The 15,373-nt window shown below is 45.5% G+C and overlaps 2 protein-coding genes and 2 long non-coding RNA genes across 10 annotated transcripts; all 4 read right to left on the reverse strand.

Moving 5' to 3' along the window:
* Nucleotides 1–235: 235 nt before the first annotated feature.
* LOC136184357 (uncharacterized) lies at nucleotides 236–2,094 on the reverse strand. Of its 2 annotated transcripts, XR_010669347.1 has the most exons (6): nucleotides 1,964–2,094; nucleotides 1,425–1,874; nucleotides 1,311–1,365; nucleotides 1,218–1,256; nucleotides 937–1,164; nucleotides 236–882 (listed from the first exon to the last, which is right to left on the reverse strand). It is a non-coding gene; the product is annotated as an uncharacterized lncRNA (long non-coding RNA). The 2 variants fall into 2 exon arrangements; XR_010669346.1 differs by lacking the exon at nucleotides 1,311–1,365 and having other exon boundaries at nucleotides 1,384–1,874.
* A 214-nt stretch (nucleotides 2,095–2,308) lies between these two features.
* Nucleotides 2,309–6,717, reverse strand: LOC136184635 (uncharacterized). Of its 3 annotated transcripts, none has more exons than XM_065971549.1 (11): nucleotides 6,630–6,717; nucleotides 6,151–6,240; nucleotides 5,627–6,097; nucleotides 5,541–5,576; nucleotides 5,383–5,481; nucleotides 5,004–5,111; nucleotides 4,907–4,951; nucleotides 3,242–4,842; nucleotides 3,111–3,182; nucleotides 3,011–3,054; nucleotides 2,309–2,965 (listed from the first exon to the last, which is right to left on the reverse strand). In XM_065971549.1, exons 2-8 carry the CDS (start codon nucleotides 6,185–6,187, stop codon nucleotides 3,359–3,361), a joined length of 2,280 nt encoding a protein of 759 aa, XP_065827621.1. In that variant the 5' UTR covers nucleotides 6,188–6,240; nucleotides 6,630–6,717; the 3' UTR covers nucleotides 2,309–2,965; nucleotides 3,011–3,054; nucleotides 3,111–3,182; nucleotides 3,242–3,358. The 3 variants fall into 3 exon arrangements, with proteins under 3 accessions (XP_065827621.1, XP_065827620.1, XP_065827622.1); XM_065971548.1 differs by having other exon boundaries at nucleotides 6,151–6,362; nucleotides 6,630–6,711; XM_065971550.1 differs by having other exon boundaries at nucleotides 6,151–6,358; nucleotides 6,630–6,686.
* A 93-nt stretch (nucleotides 6,718–6,810) lies between these two features.
* On the reverse strand, nucleotides 6,811–7,932 carry LOC136184636 (uncharacterized). 4 transcript variants are annotated; one of them, XR_010669402.1, is made up of 4 exons: nucleotides 7,484–7,932; nucleotides 7,357–7,417; nucleotides 7,212–7,302; nucleotides 6,811–7,161 (listed from the first exon to the last, which is right to left on the reverse strand). It is a non-coding gene; the product is annotated as an uncharacterized lncRNA (long non-coding RNA). The 4 variants fall into 4 exon arrangements; XR_010669401.1 differs by having other exon boundaries at nucleotides 6,811–6,999; nucleotides 7,085–7,161; nucleotides 7,357–7,932; XR_010669400.1 differs by having other exon boundaries at nucleotides 6,811–7,157; nucleotides 7,357–7,932.
* A 526-nt stretch (nucleotides 7,933–8,458) lies between these two features.
* LOC136184671 (uncharacterized) lies at nucleotides 8,459–13,194 on the reverse strand. Its single transcript, XM_065971594.1, has 5 exons — nucleotides 13,118–13,194; nucleotides 12,385–12,437; nucleotides 11,990–12,054; nucleotides 11,178–11,817; nucleotides 8,459–10,773 (listed from the first exon to the last, which is right to left on the reverse strand). The coding sequence occupies exons 1-5, from the start codon at nucleotides 13,144–13,146 to the stop codon at nucleotides 8,615–8,617; spliced, it is 2,946 nt and encodes a 981-aa protein (XP_065827666.1). The 5' UTR covers nucleotides 13,147–13,194; the 3' UTR covers nucleotides 8,459–8,614.
* Between the last annotated feature and the right edge of the window lie 2,179 nt (nucleotides 13,195–15,373).

Below are 15,373 nucleotides of genomic sequence, written 5' to 3' on the forward strand. Positions count from 1 at the left end.
ATCGCTCATCAAACCTAATTTATTGTGTACATAATCTCAATAGCCCGTATGTAGTAGGGTAAACGGCTTTTCGAGAAAAAACGACGAAAAGCCGTTTACTCTACAACATACGGGCTTTCGACGTTCGAACTGGTCACATGGATACGATAAGACGTCACATCTATTCCGGAAACTGTCCTAAGACGCCGCTTTGTAAACTAAATTCCACACAACCTTTATTTTCCTCTTCGTCGTTTACTAGCGGCTGACGGGTTGCAAAAAACATATATGCCGTTTCCGTACGAATTAAATTCTACTTGCGCACACTATAGCAAATACTGTTAAATACTGGTTAAAATTTTTGCTCGCACGCGAGATAGTGTCACTGTGAGTTGCATACGCATATGCATAATAAAACCTTCGAGCCAACGCGCCCTTGGAAGTACACAATCGTTCACAATGCCTTCCGTTTCTTCTTTGAAAATTATCATCCCTATGTACTCGCCGTCACGCCACACTGTGTCAGACGCCAGACACGTGCGACGTAATGAACAGGACCGTCAAGTTCGCAATTTTTCGCTATGGGTACGTGTTTATCGTCTTTATCAAGAAAAGCTTCTGGTAAACTCGTGAAAACTAATAAAGTGATGAAATTATTGCAATTACCAGGTTTGTACCAAAGGAAAGCTTCTCGCACCCTGTGTCCATTTTCTTCAAAAGGGCATGTTCTGAGACATGCAGAGGTACAACGCAAAGTTGAAAGCTATGATGACGCTTCGACACCGCCCAAATATTCCCCAAGCTTTCAGCTGGCAGTTTACGACAGCGAATCTACGCGCTCTTATTCCGAACCAACCGACTCGTCTAGTGACGACGCGTTCCTTGGCACACAGTCTACCGAACCTGAGACGACATGCTGTGAATATGAACGTACCGCAACCTTCATCACAGTCTCACGTGAAGATGACGCCGAGCGATTCGCGTCGCCATAGCGGCGCTGCGGAAAGCGCTGCAATACTTGACGGTGCACGCCGAACTGTAGCTTTTGATCTCTAATGCGAAAAATTGCCTGGGCGTCGTAGAACAGGTGAAGCCAATACGACACCACAAGTTCTTCGCCGAAAAATCAACTGGAAAAAGGCGGAAGCAAGGACAACATGTAAAAGAAAATTGAAAAAAATCGTTCTGAAATAGTAAGACCATTGAAAATAGAGATGTATGTGTCAATAATGTCCAACCTTTAGATGTGAAAGAGCGTCGCCAGATCCTCTTCTGACCTACAAATAAGATTATCAGAAATCAGAAATTGATTACTTTTGTATTAAGCACACTCTCGTTAGAAAACCAAAGTATATGTAGGTATATCAGACTTAGCGGCAGAATAAGCTAGAGAAAAATGTTTACTTTTAGAGGTGTTCATTGCATCTCATCAAGATATACCGCACCTAAGAATTGCTGCATGGGTCTGGTATGGTAATATAGAAAAATGATGAAAAGGGTACACTGCATCTGCTATAATAAAGACCAGGCTTGCAAAGCACAATATGCTGAAGAAGCGAGGTGTAAGTCAACCAAACCAGAAAAGACGTCTCAAAAAATTGCAATTGACGATAGCAAAACGATTACGAAGAGAAAGCACGGAGCACCGCTATTTCGCTTATCTCCCAATAATTCTGACAACTGTAGGAGAAGCCGAATGGAAATAAGGCCTGCTGAGTTGGTGGCGTCTTGGTTGTCTCCTGTGACAGTGAGGGACTGTTTGTCTGATCTTACGGCTCTGATTTCACCGTTCTGTGTAGCACAGCAACGTCGAGTCGGCTCTGCGTGCAGTACGTTAGACGGGAGCCCAGCAGATTCCTGCCGCGCGCGACCGGTTTCCTTTGGCCGTTGTTCGTCTAGATTGACGTAGATTAGCGACGTTGTCAGCCACGCCGACCACACCGTCAGAAGTCGACTTTTGCGGCGCGCTGACTCGCCTGAGTACCTTAGAAGAGGGCCCAGTAGCCGAAGTTGTTCCAGCGCGAGATGATGAAGTATAGGCAGACGTTGCAGGAAGCCGATTCCTGGGCCTAACCGTCGGCTTTCTCTCAAATAATTTCTTTGACACTGTTCCCGTGATCACGTGATCTGACGTCATTTCGCGAACTGCTCTCGTGAAACGTGGGAACAGAATAAGCTGAATAACAGCACAGCTAACACCTTCTCTATCTTCGTCTATGGAGGAAGTCGTGTCAGATGTGATTCAGCAACGCTATCAAGAACGTGAGAGACAGCTAGCTGCATCTAATAGACTTACTGCAGATGTTTGACTAACAACTCCTCAATGCACTGGGATTACAAAATAATAAATACAAATAAAAAGTATCAGACAAACTAAATACGTTTAAAAAGTCGAGCTTATCGAACAAAACACGGTAATGAATAATTAATTGTACCTAACAGTCAATCTCAACCTTCTAAACTACTGCTCTGTTTTCAGTTTTTCCAGCACACGTCCGAGCACCTTAATCTTCAAGCAAGCGTGTATCATTTTTCGTCGAACGAGAAAACCTGTTCCAAACTCATCTTGAAATGCCGAAAGCAATTTCTTCACTGCCGAATTATCCGACTCTTTACAGTGATCCTCGCTATCCTGAAATTCTAAAGCATCCCACAGTTTTTGGCAATGTTTGTGTTTACCAGCAACGTCAGCAATTGCCATTTCTAACCTATTAGCAGCAAATCCGCCACCTGTTGCAATTGCAATTGCAATTGCTTCTTCGTACTTTTCGTACTCTTCGGGAGAAGTCGCCTTTTTTACTTGATTGTCGTAAGCGACAGTAGCCTTTGTAGAGCCATTGGATAGGAAATAAAAATAAACAAAGCTAGCTGCTAAAATTAGTGCTAAAAAAGCCAGCCACCGATATGATATATATATGCCGCTCATTCTTGGAGCCTCCTCCTCTCCAGATCGGTTGGTGTTCATGGAAGCATCGGCCTGAATGATCTGCAAGAAATCGTCGAGAAAATCAACGTTTGCACCGAATCTTACATTCTGTCCACGCCGGCGTCGAGGAACATCGTTTAGAGATTGATCTACAGAGAATAAAACAAAGATAAATAAACAGCATGTAAAGCGCATCGCTACACACCATTAGGTAAGCCAAGTCCCACACCTGAGTCTGACCCACCGTTTAAAACGGCGTCAGAAAGATTGTAACCATCTGAACAAAGTTATACGGTCTAAATTAAAAATTCGACAACAGAAAAGGTTGCAACTCACTTTGCTCTTGGTCATCAGTCAGCCCAAGAAACAAGTCCCTCTCTTTCTTTCCGTTTTCGCGTTGACAAACCAAGTGAACTATCAGAGAGTCATTTTTTGGACTTTCGGCTTCTTCCTTCAACTTGAGCAGGCATTCCTGCCTGAACTCGGTTGAACGATCGCTGTCCAAAATGTGGAAAACTGATTCATCATAAAGGACATGGATCCGTCCATAGACCAGTTTTCTTCCTCGTCTCCGTAAAGAACAAAGTCAACCCTTTGATCCGGAGCAGCCCGTCGCGTATCGGTAATATCAACCAGTTCGGTGCTGAAAATAAAACCTTTCTTCTTCTCTCGCTCATGAATTTCTTTGTGGCGCTCCTCGCAGCTGCACGAAGCAACGGAAAGCAAACGGAGCCCTTTCAAAGCTCCCGACTTGTACGAAGGCTTACCAAACACACGAGCTTTAGTCACAAATGTATCAGCAAAATCGACACGACATACGATGCAAAGACTACGGGACTGAAACTCATAAGAATCCCGACGCAAACTCAAGCCAAGTGACATTTTCTTGTAAACTAAAGGCGAATCTGCGTCGCTATCACTGTCAATTATGCCCATAGGCCGGTACGTTTCCTTTGTTATGCCTCTGCCGTAGAAAAAGGCTGAACGAACCCTCACACAGGTGTTTCCAGGCCGCTCGTGAAACTTCAATTTTTGCTCAACAATAACTGTTTTTTTGAATCTAGTGCCATGAGGCAACAGCTCAAGTGCGGTTAGTTGTCCGCCTTTTTCCAATGACTGACGAAACATCGACAGGGTCAGTTCGCGATCCCCGTCCAAAGCGCCAGGCGGCACTTTCAAGACGGTGCCACTTTTGCGGAGAACCACCTTACCTCCACTTTCACCAATTGTCACAGAATTCGAATCCACCTTTTTCGCTACAACTGCTTGTTCGTTAAGATGCAAACTTAAATTACTCTTGCCTTGGGAGTAGTGCGAGGAGATGACTGAAAGTGAAGCAGCTTCGTCAGAGGAGGTCTCTCGGGCTGAACTGCCAATGACGGATTCCTCCTCTGTGTGGGGGGGAGGTCTTGAACGTCGAGCGACCGAAGGCTTAGGTCCGGTATCAAGCTTAGGTCCGGTATAAAGCTTCAAGATTCGTAAAATTCTCCTAACATACTTGTCCCTTTTTTGCGGGTTTGATTCGGCAATGACATTGACCCCTTTGACCAATCTCCGAAGTTTAGTTAGCTCCGACGGTGTTAGATAGACTTTCCTTTCCTTTTCACGCTTTGCACTGCCTTCTGTTGCCGCCGACGCCGATGATGAATCGGGATCTGTTTGAGAAGTCTGGGAGCTTAGTGATCCGCGTGACGATTGAGACCTCCGACGCTTCGTTTTAGGACGAGAAGGCTTCGAGGCGTCGGTTGGTGTCAACGATCTAGCCACGGAAGGTTGCACCTCTTCGGTTGGCTGATAAAACTTTCTATTCAACTCTTCAAGAGCTTCCTTCACTTGGGCTTGGCTTCTCAAATTCTCTTCTTGCGTTTCACTTACAGACGCCATCAGTTCGGCCATTGCGGCAAGTGACTGGCGCACCAAAGCCACTATCTCATGATCTAGTTATTTGGCGCAATTCACAAATCGTACACAGATCAGAAAATCGCAAAGAGATTAGCTTACCGCCGCCAACACCAATACTTGATTCTTGCAAACCACTTGACAAAGCTGTGACAACGGAATAATTTGGTTATATTTGTGTAAGCAAACTAATGATCACCTTCAGGCAAGAATACGGATTCGGGTGAAATTTCCTCCGTAGGAAAGCCTTCGCCCTCCGGTTGTTTCATTGAAAGCGTTGGCACGTCTTTCTCTTTAGCTTTGCTTCCTATCAAAGGCAATAACAGTAGAAATTGATGAACAATCCGAAACTCCGAGTCCCCTTCTTATAAAAAACGTAGAGTTTTCTGCCGAGACAACGCGGTAACGTTCGTACAACCCTGTGGCGAGAGCTCACGCGTGACCTTAATTATGAGCCCTCCCCGGAAGAAACGTGATGACGTCATGTTTTATTAATAGTCCCGAGAGTGATCGGCTTTGAGTTATTTAACTTATAAACAAATCGCTCAAATAATGGGTAGAGCTAAAGTATAACTCGCCTGGAACATCTTTATTTCCATCTAGCAGAGGGGGAAGGGAGCTGCTACTCTGCATCAAATTAGCTCCCGCTTCATCTTCTTTCGCCTGCCCACGAAGGCCTAAAGAAGAACACAGTAAGACATGCGCTTCTTTCTTACAAGCCCTAACGTGCCAGCACCTGCACTTGACTCTCCTAGCTTAGGGCCATTCTGAGCTGAAAACAACAATAAATTATTCCTTGGATAAGCATACCATTTGAATTACCAACAACAGTGATATCCGATTCAGAACTCATTAGATCGCAAAACGCATTGAAATCGCCGTCTATACGGGGTTGGGACAGCCCTTCACTCAGAGACCGAGCAGCCCACTGAATGTCCTCCGAAAACCGAAACGTAACAGATAACGGGCGCTTTATTAACCCAGCGCACGTCTTCTTGAATTCGTTCTCTGCTACGTCCACGAGCAGGAAAATAAAGACACACGCTTCGTTCCCAAGTAGATTTTCAACATCTTTGTTAGGCCATGTTGAAATGAAGTAAGACGTGACGAGAATGAGGACGTGCGTGAAAGTCGTGTCTTTGAGAGCTTCGTCTCGTTTTTCCGCTGAAAATCGCCAATCAAAAACGTCATAGACGGTCACGTGATGACCCAGTTCTTTGTAAACAATATTGGATCGTTTTCGATCATTTTTGCTGTCTGCAGAGACGAGAAGCACAGACGCGGACGTCGCATCTAAAGTAAAGCATAAGGGCTCTCTCTAATTAACAGAGTTTTGGCTGGCTCACGCTGATGTGCAGTCGCAGTCTGAGTTTCAGTTGTCATGCCCCTTCTTCCTGAATATAAAACTTCAAGAGCGTTTGCACCTTTCCAGGGTTCTAGGCAATAACAAAGCTGATTAATTAAATACGATAATAGAAAAAGAGGCTATTTCTAATAATGTGATTCGATGGCTTCACCCGAGGCTGGACACTCCCCAACTAGGCAGTATAGCTGCTGCCTTAACAACGACGACAAAAAGATTATTAAATGTTTTAATTATAACAATTAATTATTTAATTAGTAGTCTATACATAACGAGTCCTAGTAGGTGCATATGCTACCCAGGCCCGAACGACGTCACAACGGAGACATAACTGGGAAGATGCTAACTCCTTGCCAAATCTACAGCCTTCTACGCCTCTTCATACACACGGGGCAAGCACGCTCTGTAGATGACGAAGCGGAACTGCCTCGGAGGGCCGGTCTTCTTTTAGACCCGACTTACCCTAACTCCGATTTTCGCTTCTCTGTGCAGAGAGGGCAGCGCGGTCGGTGCTCGTGGTCGCTTTCACTTCGATAGATGCCCCGTAGACATGTGACTAGATGTGACGTCACAGAGCCCATTACGTATTACAGAAGTCGTCTAGCTTCGTACGCCAATGACGTTCATTAGAAAAAAGCAACGATTCAGGTAAAATCGCTTACTTATAATGAAAAAAACTACTGCAGTACAAACTGACCACGACAATCACGGTAATAAAATAATTCTTGAGGCCGATCAACGTTATTTCAGCGTCATCAAGGCTGTCAATAAAAGTGTTAACGGAAAGTGGCCGAGAGTATGTAGAGGTTGAAAAGAAGGCATTGCTCTCCGCCTTTGAAAACCAAAACAAACAAAGAAATGAGATAATCGACTAGGACGATCTATTCCACAGCGGGGATTTTGTTCCCAGAGGAGACCTTCTTGATAATAGATACGACAAATTCTTTTCATTGAGTCAGATGCAAGAAAAAAGAAGCAAGGACGCTGCGACTACCTTTCAGTAGAAGATGACTCTAATACGTAAATGCACAGGCTTTGGCTTACCGTGGCGTTCTTTTAAAAGAAATAGAAAATCGTTCTAAAATAGTAAGAACATTGAGAATAGTGAAAGAGCCTCGTCAGATCCTCTTTTGGCCTACAAATAAGATTATCAGAAATCAGAAACCGATTACTTTTGTATTAAGCTCACACTCGTTAGTATAGGTATATCAGACTTGAGCTGCACAAGCAGCGAGAGAAAAAAATGTTCACTAAAAGTAGTAGTGCTCTCTGAATCTCATCGCGATATACAGCTAGGTGACAGGTCCCCGGCCTACCTAAGAATTGCTGCCCGCGTCTGGTGTGGTAACAGGCAGCCTGAGGGTAACAGGTGTAAGTCAAATAAGTAAAAAAGCAAACTCGACGATAGCAAAACGATTACGAAGATAAAGCTAGGAGCTCCGCTACTTTGTTTGGCTTTTATCTCCCGTATTCTGACATCACACGAAACGCGAGCCGTAGATGCCAACGGAGTGAACGAACTCCAGGAGCAGGCAAATAGAAATAAGGCACACTGAGTTTGCCGCGTCTTGGTCGCCTCCGCTTACGCGCTACCGGTTTAATTTCCTTCGACTCTTTGCGACTCCGAGTCTGAGTACGTTAAGAAGGGGACCCGCTCGCCTCAGTAGCCGAAATAGTTTCAGCGCGAGATGATGAAGTAGGCACACGTTGCTGTTAGGCCGCTTTCTAATCGCTGGCTTTCCTTCAAATGATTTCTCTGACTCCCGTACAGTAGTGTCTAAGGGATCACATGATCTGACGTCATAATGCCATTTAGGCGCGAACCAGAGTATTTGGTCTCGTGAAACGACTATGGGACTTGAGACGTCAGCCGCTAGCCCTGCACACCTATACGAACCCCATGTTCAATGAATTTCATGCTGGCGTCTAAGACAGTCCGGTCTGCAAGGCAAGCGGCCCTGTTCAATAGCTGGAGAGACGACCTGGACATGTAATGCCTTTTCTAAAACGGCTGAGACATTGTTTATAGTCAAACGATCATCAGACGGGACCCAAATTGTAGAGACGTACTGTCAGCTCTGTCAGGTTGACGACTCTAACCAGGGAAACTATAGATATCTAGTATCCCTCAATAATAGAACAAAGCCCGTTGGCTCCAACTAATTGTATGTAGGGACGCTCCATGGAAACAACAATCGATCGTAAGAGGAATCCTCCTACGTCAGGGATTTCCAACATAGATGCAATCAAAGATTCCGCCTTTGTCCGGTGCGCGAACTGCACACTATGCATATGCCTCAGGATTGAAATTTTGCGAGAAAACCGAAGGACATGCAGAAGCAGAAGCAGCAGACAATGATTACTAAGCGACTAGCAGCAAAAGCGCAACAGCAGGGACGAAATTCAACAAAAGCACTTCAAGCCAGCAATTGCTTTCAACCTGCAAATCAAGTTTCCAAAACACTTTTAAAAAAGAGGCTTAGCGGATTTTCAAAAGGCGGACCAGCGTGAACAGCGACGTCACCAAAATCGCTCACCCGCTTCTCTACCAGCTGCTCAGCTTTTTTTGACAGGCCAATCATAGTGGTAAACGAAACGGGGACATCATTCGGATGACCATTGAACACGTGGTGCAACTGATTGAGGAGATCGAGATAACTGCGAGCAAAGCCCTCAGCCAAAAGTCGAACGAGACTTCCTTCTTTGTATTCACGTACTCGAGCGTTTTCCGTCAACGGATAAACGCCATTTGAGTCGAAAACGACGATGTTACCACTGAAAGACCAACTGCCATTTTCGTCATGAACCAATTCCCTTCCGTACACAATTTCAGCAAAACGATAATAGTGAGACAGCCTTTCTTTTTTCCCGTAATTGGGAGTCGTTTGATTCGATCCCTCGCCTTGTTCAACGATTTCGTCTAGCGCGTGCATAGCCTGTTGAACGTTCGTGATAGCCGAAACGGGTCCGCCCGGTGCGACCGTCACTTGCCACGAAACGTCCGTTTTGAACTTGATATCGGAGCCGAGGTGCTTCAAACTTCGCCTAACACGCGAATAAAATTGACCGATTGTGTTGTAGTGTTTCCCGTGCGCGTCGATGTCCGCCTCGTCCATGGGCTTGTGCGGCGCTTCGAATTCCATGAAGACGTCCTTGATGAGGCCGAGGGAGAGCGGCGCGAGACGCAACGTCAAATCGGGTCGCAGACCGCCGGGCATGAGACCGGGATAGATCGGGATGAATTCCTTGTCTCGAAGATTGGGCGGCGGGCATCCCTCGATGGCGTTCAAGATGTTCGCAACGAGTACAAGGTGACGCATCTCTTGAAGTACGATCGATAGAAGAATTTCTGCTATTTGCGAGTTTGCACCCGGCTTGATGGAATAGTAGGCGTAAAGATACATGGGTATAGAAGCGTGTTCGACTTGTGTTGCTAGCTGGAGAGCCTTGCATATACCGTCTAAGTCGAGAAGAGGCCGCTTACCGAGCGGCGGTCGTGGTTTTGACTTGAGCCAATTGACAATCATGTCTCTTTTCGCCGTTGACAGATCTCTCGTCACCGGCATGTGCCCGGGATTGTTGACGTCTAGCATGAGAGTGCGCAGCAAGCCGGGACGGTGTCGGATAACGCTGTGATAGTCGTCTAGAGCAACGATCGATCTCATGGCTGGATACAAGTTTGCATACTGTCGAAAAATATTATAAACGCTGTCTGAACTTGTTTCTCCCGAGCCCCACCAAGAGACATCGGACGGAGAAGTAAACTTGTCGTACAGATGAAGAGTCAGTTTAGATGCAGTACCGTCTATATTAGGCTCTTCGCCACCTTCAGGGCAATAGGTCACATCATAGAGATCGCCGTCAAGATAGCTATGCTGATGCTCGGGACCATCTGCGCTGGCGGCCAGTTTGACGAACGCCATTCCGCTGCAGTCGGTCAGAACAGAAAGCGGATTCACTGTGAGAGCTTCCGTCGTATTCGGGAGCTTTCTGACAGTTTCATTTGACGCTAGAGTTAATGAAACGTTGAACGTGATATTGTAACCACATAGAGGAGTGCCACGACGATTGGCAAAGAATACTTTCGTTATACTTTCGCCCGGATTAAGACGGCTGACAAAGTCACTCGTAGGTCGAACCAACACATCAACTTCAGTCATTAGAGGCTCTGAATCCGGCGGTGGGTCGCATTCGTATAGTTGAAAAGCTTCGCTCCGATCGATGCCTTTAGGGATTTCAAGTTCAATGACGTTACTGAGATAAGACGATACATTAATGTCAATTTTTCCCCACTCTTTCTTCTTGTGGCTTGCAGCGACGAGACAAAGAGATTTTCCTAGAGCGCTCGTATTGTAGCCCGAGTTGTCAGGCGTCCGACCGAACGCGTTTCCGACGTCAGCGAACAATTTATTCCCTCGAATGACAAATGGCATTAGGTTGGCGGCGCCGTCTTCACGGCCGGTGAGAAGACGAGCACGCACAAAGCCTTGCGGCTCTCCACTAGTGGCCGGTCCTATTGTACCCCGGACGGAGCCGTGCGTGTACAAAGGATGAACTTCGTCTGTGTAGAACTGATGAATGGTGAACTTCATAGAAAGGATGTTACCTGCACACACAGAGAACGTTAGATGCATCCAATATCAAACTAATGCATTTGACAAAAAAGATTTGAAGTCTACTTAACTCTATTGACCGAATTAATTTAAATTTAATAAAAATGAAAGAGTTTCAAGGACCCAATGTCGCTTGAAATAAAGAATGAAGAGCTTAGTACACGCGTACATTAGTATGATTAATTAGGTAGCTCAAATTCTCTGCATGTTTCAAAGAAAAAGCACAAGGCATTCCTAACAAAGTTTTAGCATTAGCAAGGTAAATTCTAAACGAGACGCCATGCAGCCTAAACGTATAAAAACGCCTACACGCAAAAACTACAGGCTGTTACGTACATAGGGCATGTGCTTCTAAAATTCTAAATAAAAGGAGCTACAGACTACTTATAATAAATACCATTTTGTCGAGAAATGTTCCGAAGCGCTGATAGAGTAGACGAATTAAAGCTATCTAAATCATCTGACCAAGTAACATTTTCAAGAATAGACTGGAAGCTTGCCGCGAAAGACTGAGTTGGATACTCCGTATCGTTAGGATAACTTTCGCGCATCTTCCACAAGCCCGACAACGTTGCCGGCCTAAAGTCGCCAGTCATCAGAGTGGGGCCGTCGTAAGCATCATAAGCTCGAATAGCTATTCTCAGTCCGAATAGAGTCGTCGTCACGAGATTGTATTCCGGATCTAGGTCGACCATTTTCCCGGTGGCTTGAGAAACACCCGTGTCAACCGATTGCCCTATAAGAGGGTCTTCGTCTTGAATCGTGGTGCAATTATCCGGCAACGGAGGACATGCGTTTGTCACTCGCACGCTCCGGAAGAGAAACGCTCCAGTGCCTTTCGGATTAAAACTGGCGTACTTTCGGCTTAGAATGCTTTGCATTGCCGCGTGAAAATTTTCCGCGTCGTAATTTACAGCTTTGTTGTTCACGGTGGAAACGTCTGCTCGAAAGAGCCCCGAGAAACCAAACCGAGGTCGGTCAAGGTATGATAAGCGTGGGGAAGGTGCGCTTCGGGGGCACGAGCAGTCAACAGAACCCTAAAAAAGAAATAAAGACGTGCATGCACGTTCCTTTTGAAAGACTGAAACGAAATACAGTGCATGTGATTTATATGACGGACGTTACAGACTCGGGTGAACGGACGGGGAATTAAATTAGCCTGTTGACTGTCATACGCGAGTCAATTATCTGTAATTATACTGTATATACCTTTTCAACTTGAGCTTGAGCAAACTGATGGTCTTGTGAGAAGGAAAAGGATCCAAAATTGTCTTCTATAAGACAAAATTAATAACGACACAGCACAAAAACAAATGCGCAAACAGCAAAGAAAAATACACTTGAAAATCACATCACTATGCAGTGTAAGCTTTTCTGACGCTAGCCGGTAGACGGTGTGAGATTAGGTGCATAGTCTGAGGATACGAAAAAAGTAGCAGCTACGAATTTCAAGTGGATTTGATCAAACCCAATTAAGTCGGGACGCAATTCGCGGACTCTAAAGTTGTCTACACTACAAATAGCTTTTAGTAGAAAACTTTGAAGTTGACTCAGAGGTTAAAAATTTCCGGTAACTGTGTACACAGGCTGAGAATGCAGCTCACCTTCATATGCTTCGCTTAAAACGAACATTCCAAATTTCGCAAAGAACGCCAACCTAAGTGCAAAACTTTGATTGCTGCATGAATGCAATTTGAATTGTTCAAAGTTAATTAATTAATTGATTAATTATTCATCTTAATATCATAGATTCTCTGAGTTGCTTATCCAAAACCCTTAATTGGGAAGTGGTGTTCGGATACATACATGCAGTAAAACTTTTTCTAGCGGACACTCTGATTATACTCTCTAATAAACAGACACCAAACGTGGCACGGATTTATTTTCTCTACAAAAGCAAGCCCTCTAAGAGCGGACAACATTTCGGATTCTATAGCGTAGAAAAGACACGGCCTCAAAGTGTCTGCTGTAAGTAAATGGGCAGGCACCAACGTTTGCTTTAGTTCACGCATAGATTATGGTTCACGTGACGCGGAAACTATAAGGTTCCGTTGTGCATAGATTATTACCATCCCTATGAGTGTTGTGGCGAGGACTCGAACGGAATCCCTATATACATGATCATCCCGGGCGATTCCCTGCGATTATTCGATCTCCCGTCCCGCCTAACTTAGACGATCCGTAACTCGCAATTTCGCTCGATTCTATTCTAACTTCCTAAAGCGCAGTCCTCTACTAGAAGCTGACAGAGGGATCGATCGATCGCGAGGCAGCGCTTGTTTATGTAGGACCGGATCTTTGTAGAGTAAAGCAAGACGCCTACTAAAAAAGACTTACCAGGCGAGAAGAAGGATTTTATGAAGCATTCGACCGCTCGGATTCTCGTTGGATATAAACGAAGAACTTTTTCCGCGCATGCGTACATACGATGATCCATCTAATTGAGTCACGTGACCATACTAAAAGGCGAACTGCCTAGATTCGATCCACGGATTGTAGAGACAATCCGTGATTCGATGACGCGATATCTTTACGTCGCCAAAACTCAACTGCGCCGCTTTAGCTACGTACAGCTCTCCCGCCAGCCACCGTGATTCAGTGATAGATCGATAACTGACGAACTGGAGGTATTTCTATTTCTGCCGTAAAAACGAATGACGTACAGTTGTAGACAGTTTTCAGTAAAGTTTTGCTCTCGTAAAACAAAATCGTACCCGATGAATTGCGTTGGTGACGTCACAGTCGTTGCCAAGCGAATCGTCGCGTTCAGACTGTTGCTACGGTTTCTTCTACAAAATAGGTTGTTGTTCTTCTGAAAACCGTAAATGCTTTCCACCCATTTTATCATTATATAGCATTCGAATTTCATTTCATCAGCAAGATTTCGTCCGCATCCAAAAGGAAAAGAGGTCAAGACAAACTTTTCGCCGCCTAAATATACAAGGGCTTTGAATATACCATTACCACTTTATCATTATTGTCTAGATTCAGCAAAAGGACCCCGCCGGACGTGCCAAAGGAGAAGCCAAGAAGTGCTAGTGCTCTCGAAGACTGGTGGGAGACGGTGGAACCACGGATATCCTAGGCTCGTATCCAGCCTGTTATCCGGGCGGCTCTTACTGCGTGAGCCTGGATAACAGGCTGGATACGAGCCTAGGATATCCGTGGTGGAACTACCATTTATGTAAGCCTCTGGATCGACGTACATGTACCGTTAGGAGTTAGGATACTACAACTTTCTCCCCCTCACTGGACAAGACGAAATGAAAGGATGGGTGTACCCGGTCACGGCCGGAATCCACTGGGGACACTTCTGTGACCTCATTATCTTCAAATACATTCGTTTGTCAAAAGCGGCAGCTTCATGTGTTTGGCCACCAGCCGTCAGCACTCAATCTGCCGAAGAACAAAACAAACGAGACGCGTCATCGCTGTGTGAATTGAAGATTGCGAAAGAGAGAGAAGACGGCTCTTATATGTTTTCCTCTGTTCTCTTGTAACAGAGGATGCCGACTAAGATCGGTCGGCCTTTCGACGGCATGCAGGCTTGCTTGCATGTCGTGGAAGATTTCATAAGGTCTGCTTTTCGCCGGCGTACGTGCGTCGTAGCCGGGTGGCGGAGTCGCCTCCTACAACACGTGCAGAAGTTTGATGTACAGTACTGTGTGTTCGTATGTAGCTACGCATTCATGTCTGTTTCTGATGTCTACGTATTTTGTTTGTCTAATACATGTATTTTTCATATGTACCTATCTCTATCTAGTTTTCTTATTGTAATGGACAACGAGGGCCACAGAAACCACTTTAGGACCACGTGGTAGGACCAAAGGGAGTCTTTTCTTCTAAGAGATCCGGCCAAAGGTAGATCAAAATACGCTAACAGCTGTCGTCAGGCCTCGCGTTGAATCGCTGAAACGAGCCCCACATCACATGTCCATGCAAAGCTGCCTAACGAGGGGAACCGTGTAGTCTGCTGGAATCCCGGCTGGCAGGGACACGCATAGGGTTGATCAAAGCAAAATGCATAGACAGACGCAGGTAGCTTGCGCAGGTGACAGCCCTGACAGGTCTACGCACTGTATAGATAACGTAAAAGCGCACAAACCGGGAGCCATCTATCTAGATTCGAGTTGGCCGCGTTTCACATTTGATAACTCCATTAAATAAGCCGGAACAATTTTAGAACTGAACTATTCAAGCGACGCTAAAAAAACGTCGGCCGAATCGCAAATTAGGTCCCGGACATCGGCAGGTCCCGGTACAAGGAACGACCTCATGGTGCTGTCTTTATCTGAATCGGCCCTCTGCTGTTTGTGTCGTATGAACAACTTCTTCAGAGTGCCTTATGATCGTACTCCGGAGCTGCCTTTGCCTTCAGTTGTGGAAGAAATAGTTACGAGCGACTCATTTGCCTTCGTCCTGCCGCCTTCAATTGCAGACCTGCTCGTCGATCGACTCGCACGTCGAGGCAAGTTGACGGCAAACTTTCTAGACGTCCTCCTCGATCCCAAGCGAGTCAGGCTGTCGAAATTATCTCTCAACTACGTCACGTCGATTCACAAAGAAAAATTTGTTTTGGGACTTCAAAAGCAA

Source organism: Oscarella lobularis, chromosome 3, assembly GCF_947507565.1.
Source record: "Oscarella lobularis chromosome 3, ooOscLobu1.1, whole genome shotgun sequence".
Lineage (NCBI taxonomy): Eukaryota > Metazoa > Porifera > Homoscleromorpha > Homosclerophorida > Oscarellidae > Oscarella > Oscarella lobularis.

What these genes read in the sequence shown, in the direction of transcription:
- LOC136184635 (XM_065971549.1), bottom strand. Translation starts at nt 6,187, where the DNA reads ATGACAACTGAAACTCAGACTGCGACTGCACATCAGC. An exon ending in GCTAGGAGAGTCAAGTGCAG is followed by an intron (nt 5,482 to 5,540) that starts GTGCTGGCACGT and finishes GTTCTTCTTTAG; the next exon opens with GCCTTCGTGGGCAGGCGAAA. An exon ending in TGGAAATAAAGATGTTCCAG is followed by an intron (nt 5,112 to 5,382) that starts GCGAGTTATACT and finishes TGCCTTTGATAG; the next exon opens with GAAGCAAAGCTAAAGAGAAA.
- LOC136184671 (XM_065971594.1), bottom strand. Translation starts at nt 13,146, where the DNA reads ATGCTTCATAAAATCCTTCTTCTCGCCTG. An exon ending in AAAATCCTTCTTCTCGCCTG is followed by an intron (nt 12,438 to 13,117) that starts GTAAGTCTTTTT and finishes TTTTGCACTTAG; the next exon opens with GTTGGCGTTCTTTGCGAAAT. An exon ending in CTCAAGCTCAAGTTGAAAAG is followed by an intron (nt 11,818 to 11,989) that starts GTATATACAGTA and finishes TTTCTTTTTTAG; the next exon opens with GGTTCTGTTGACTGCTCGTG.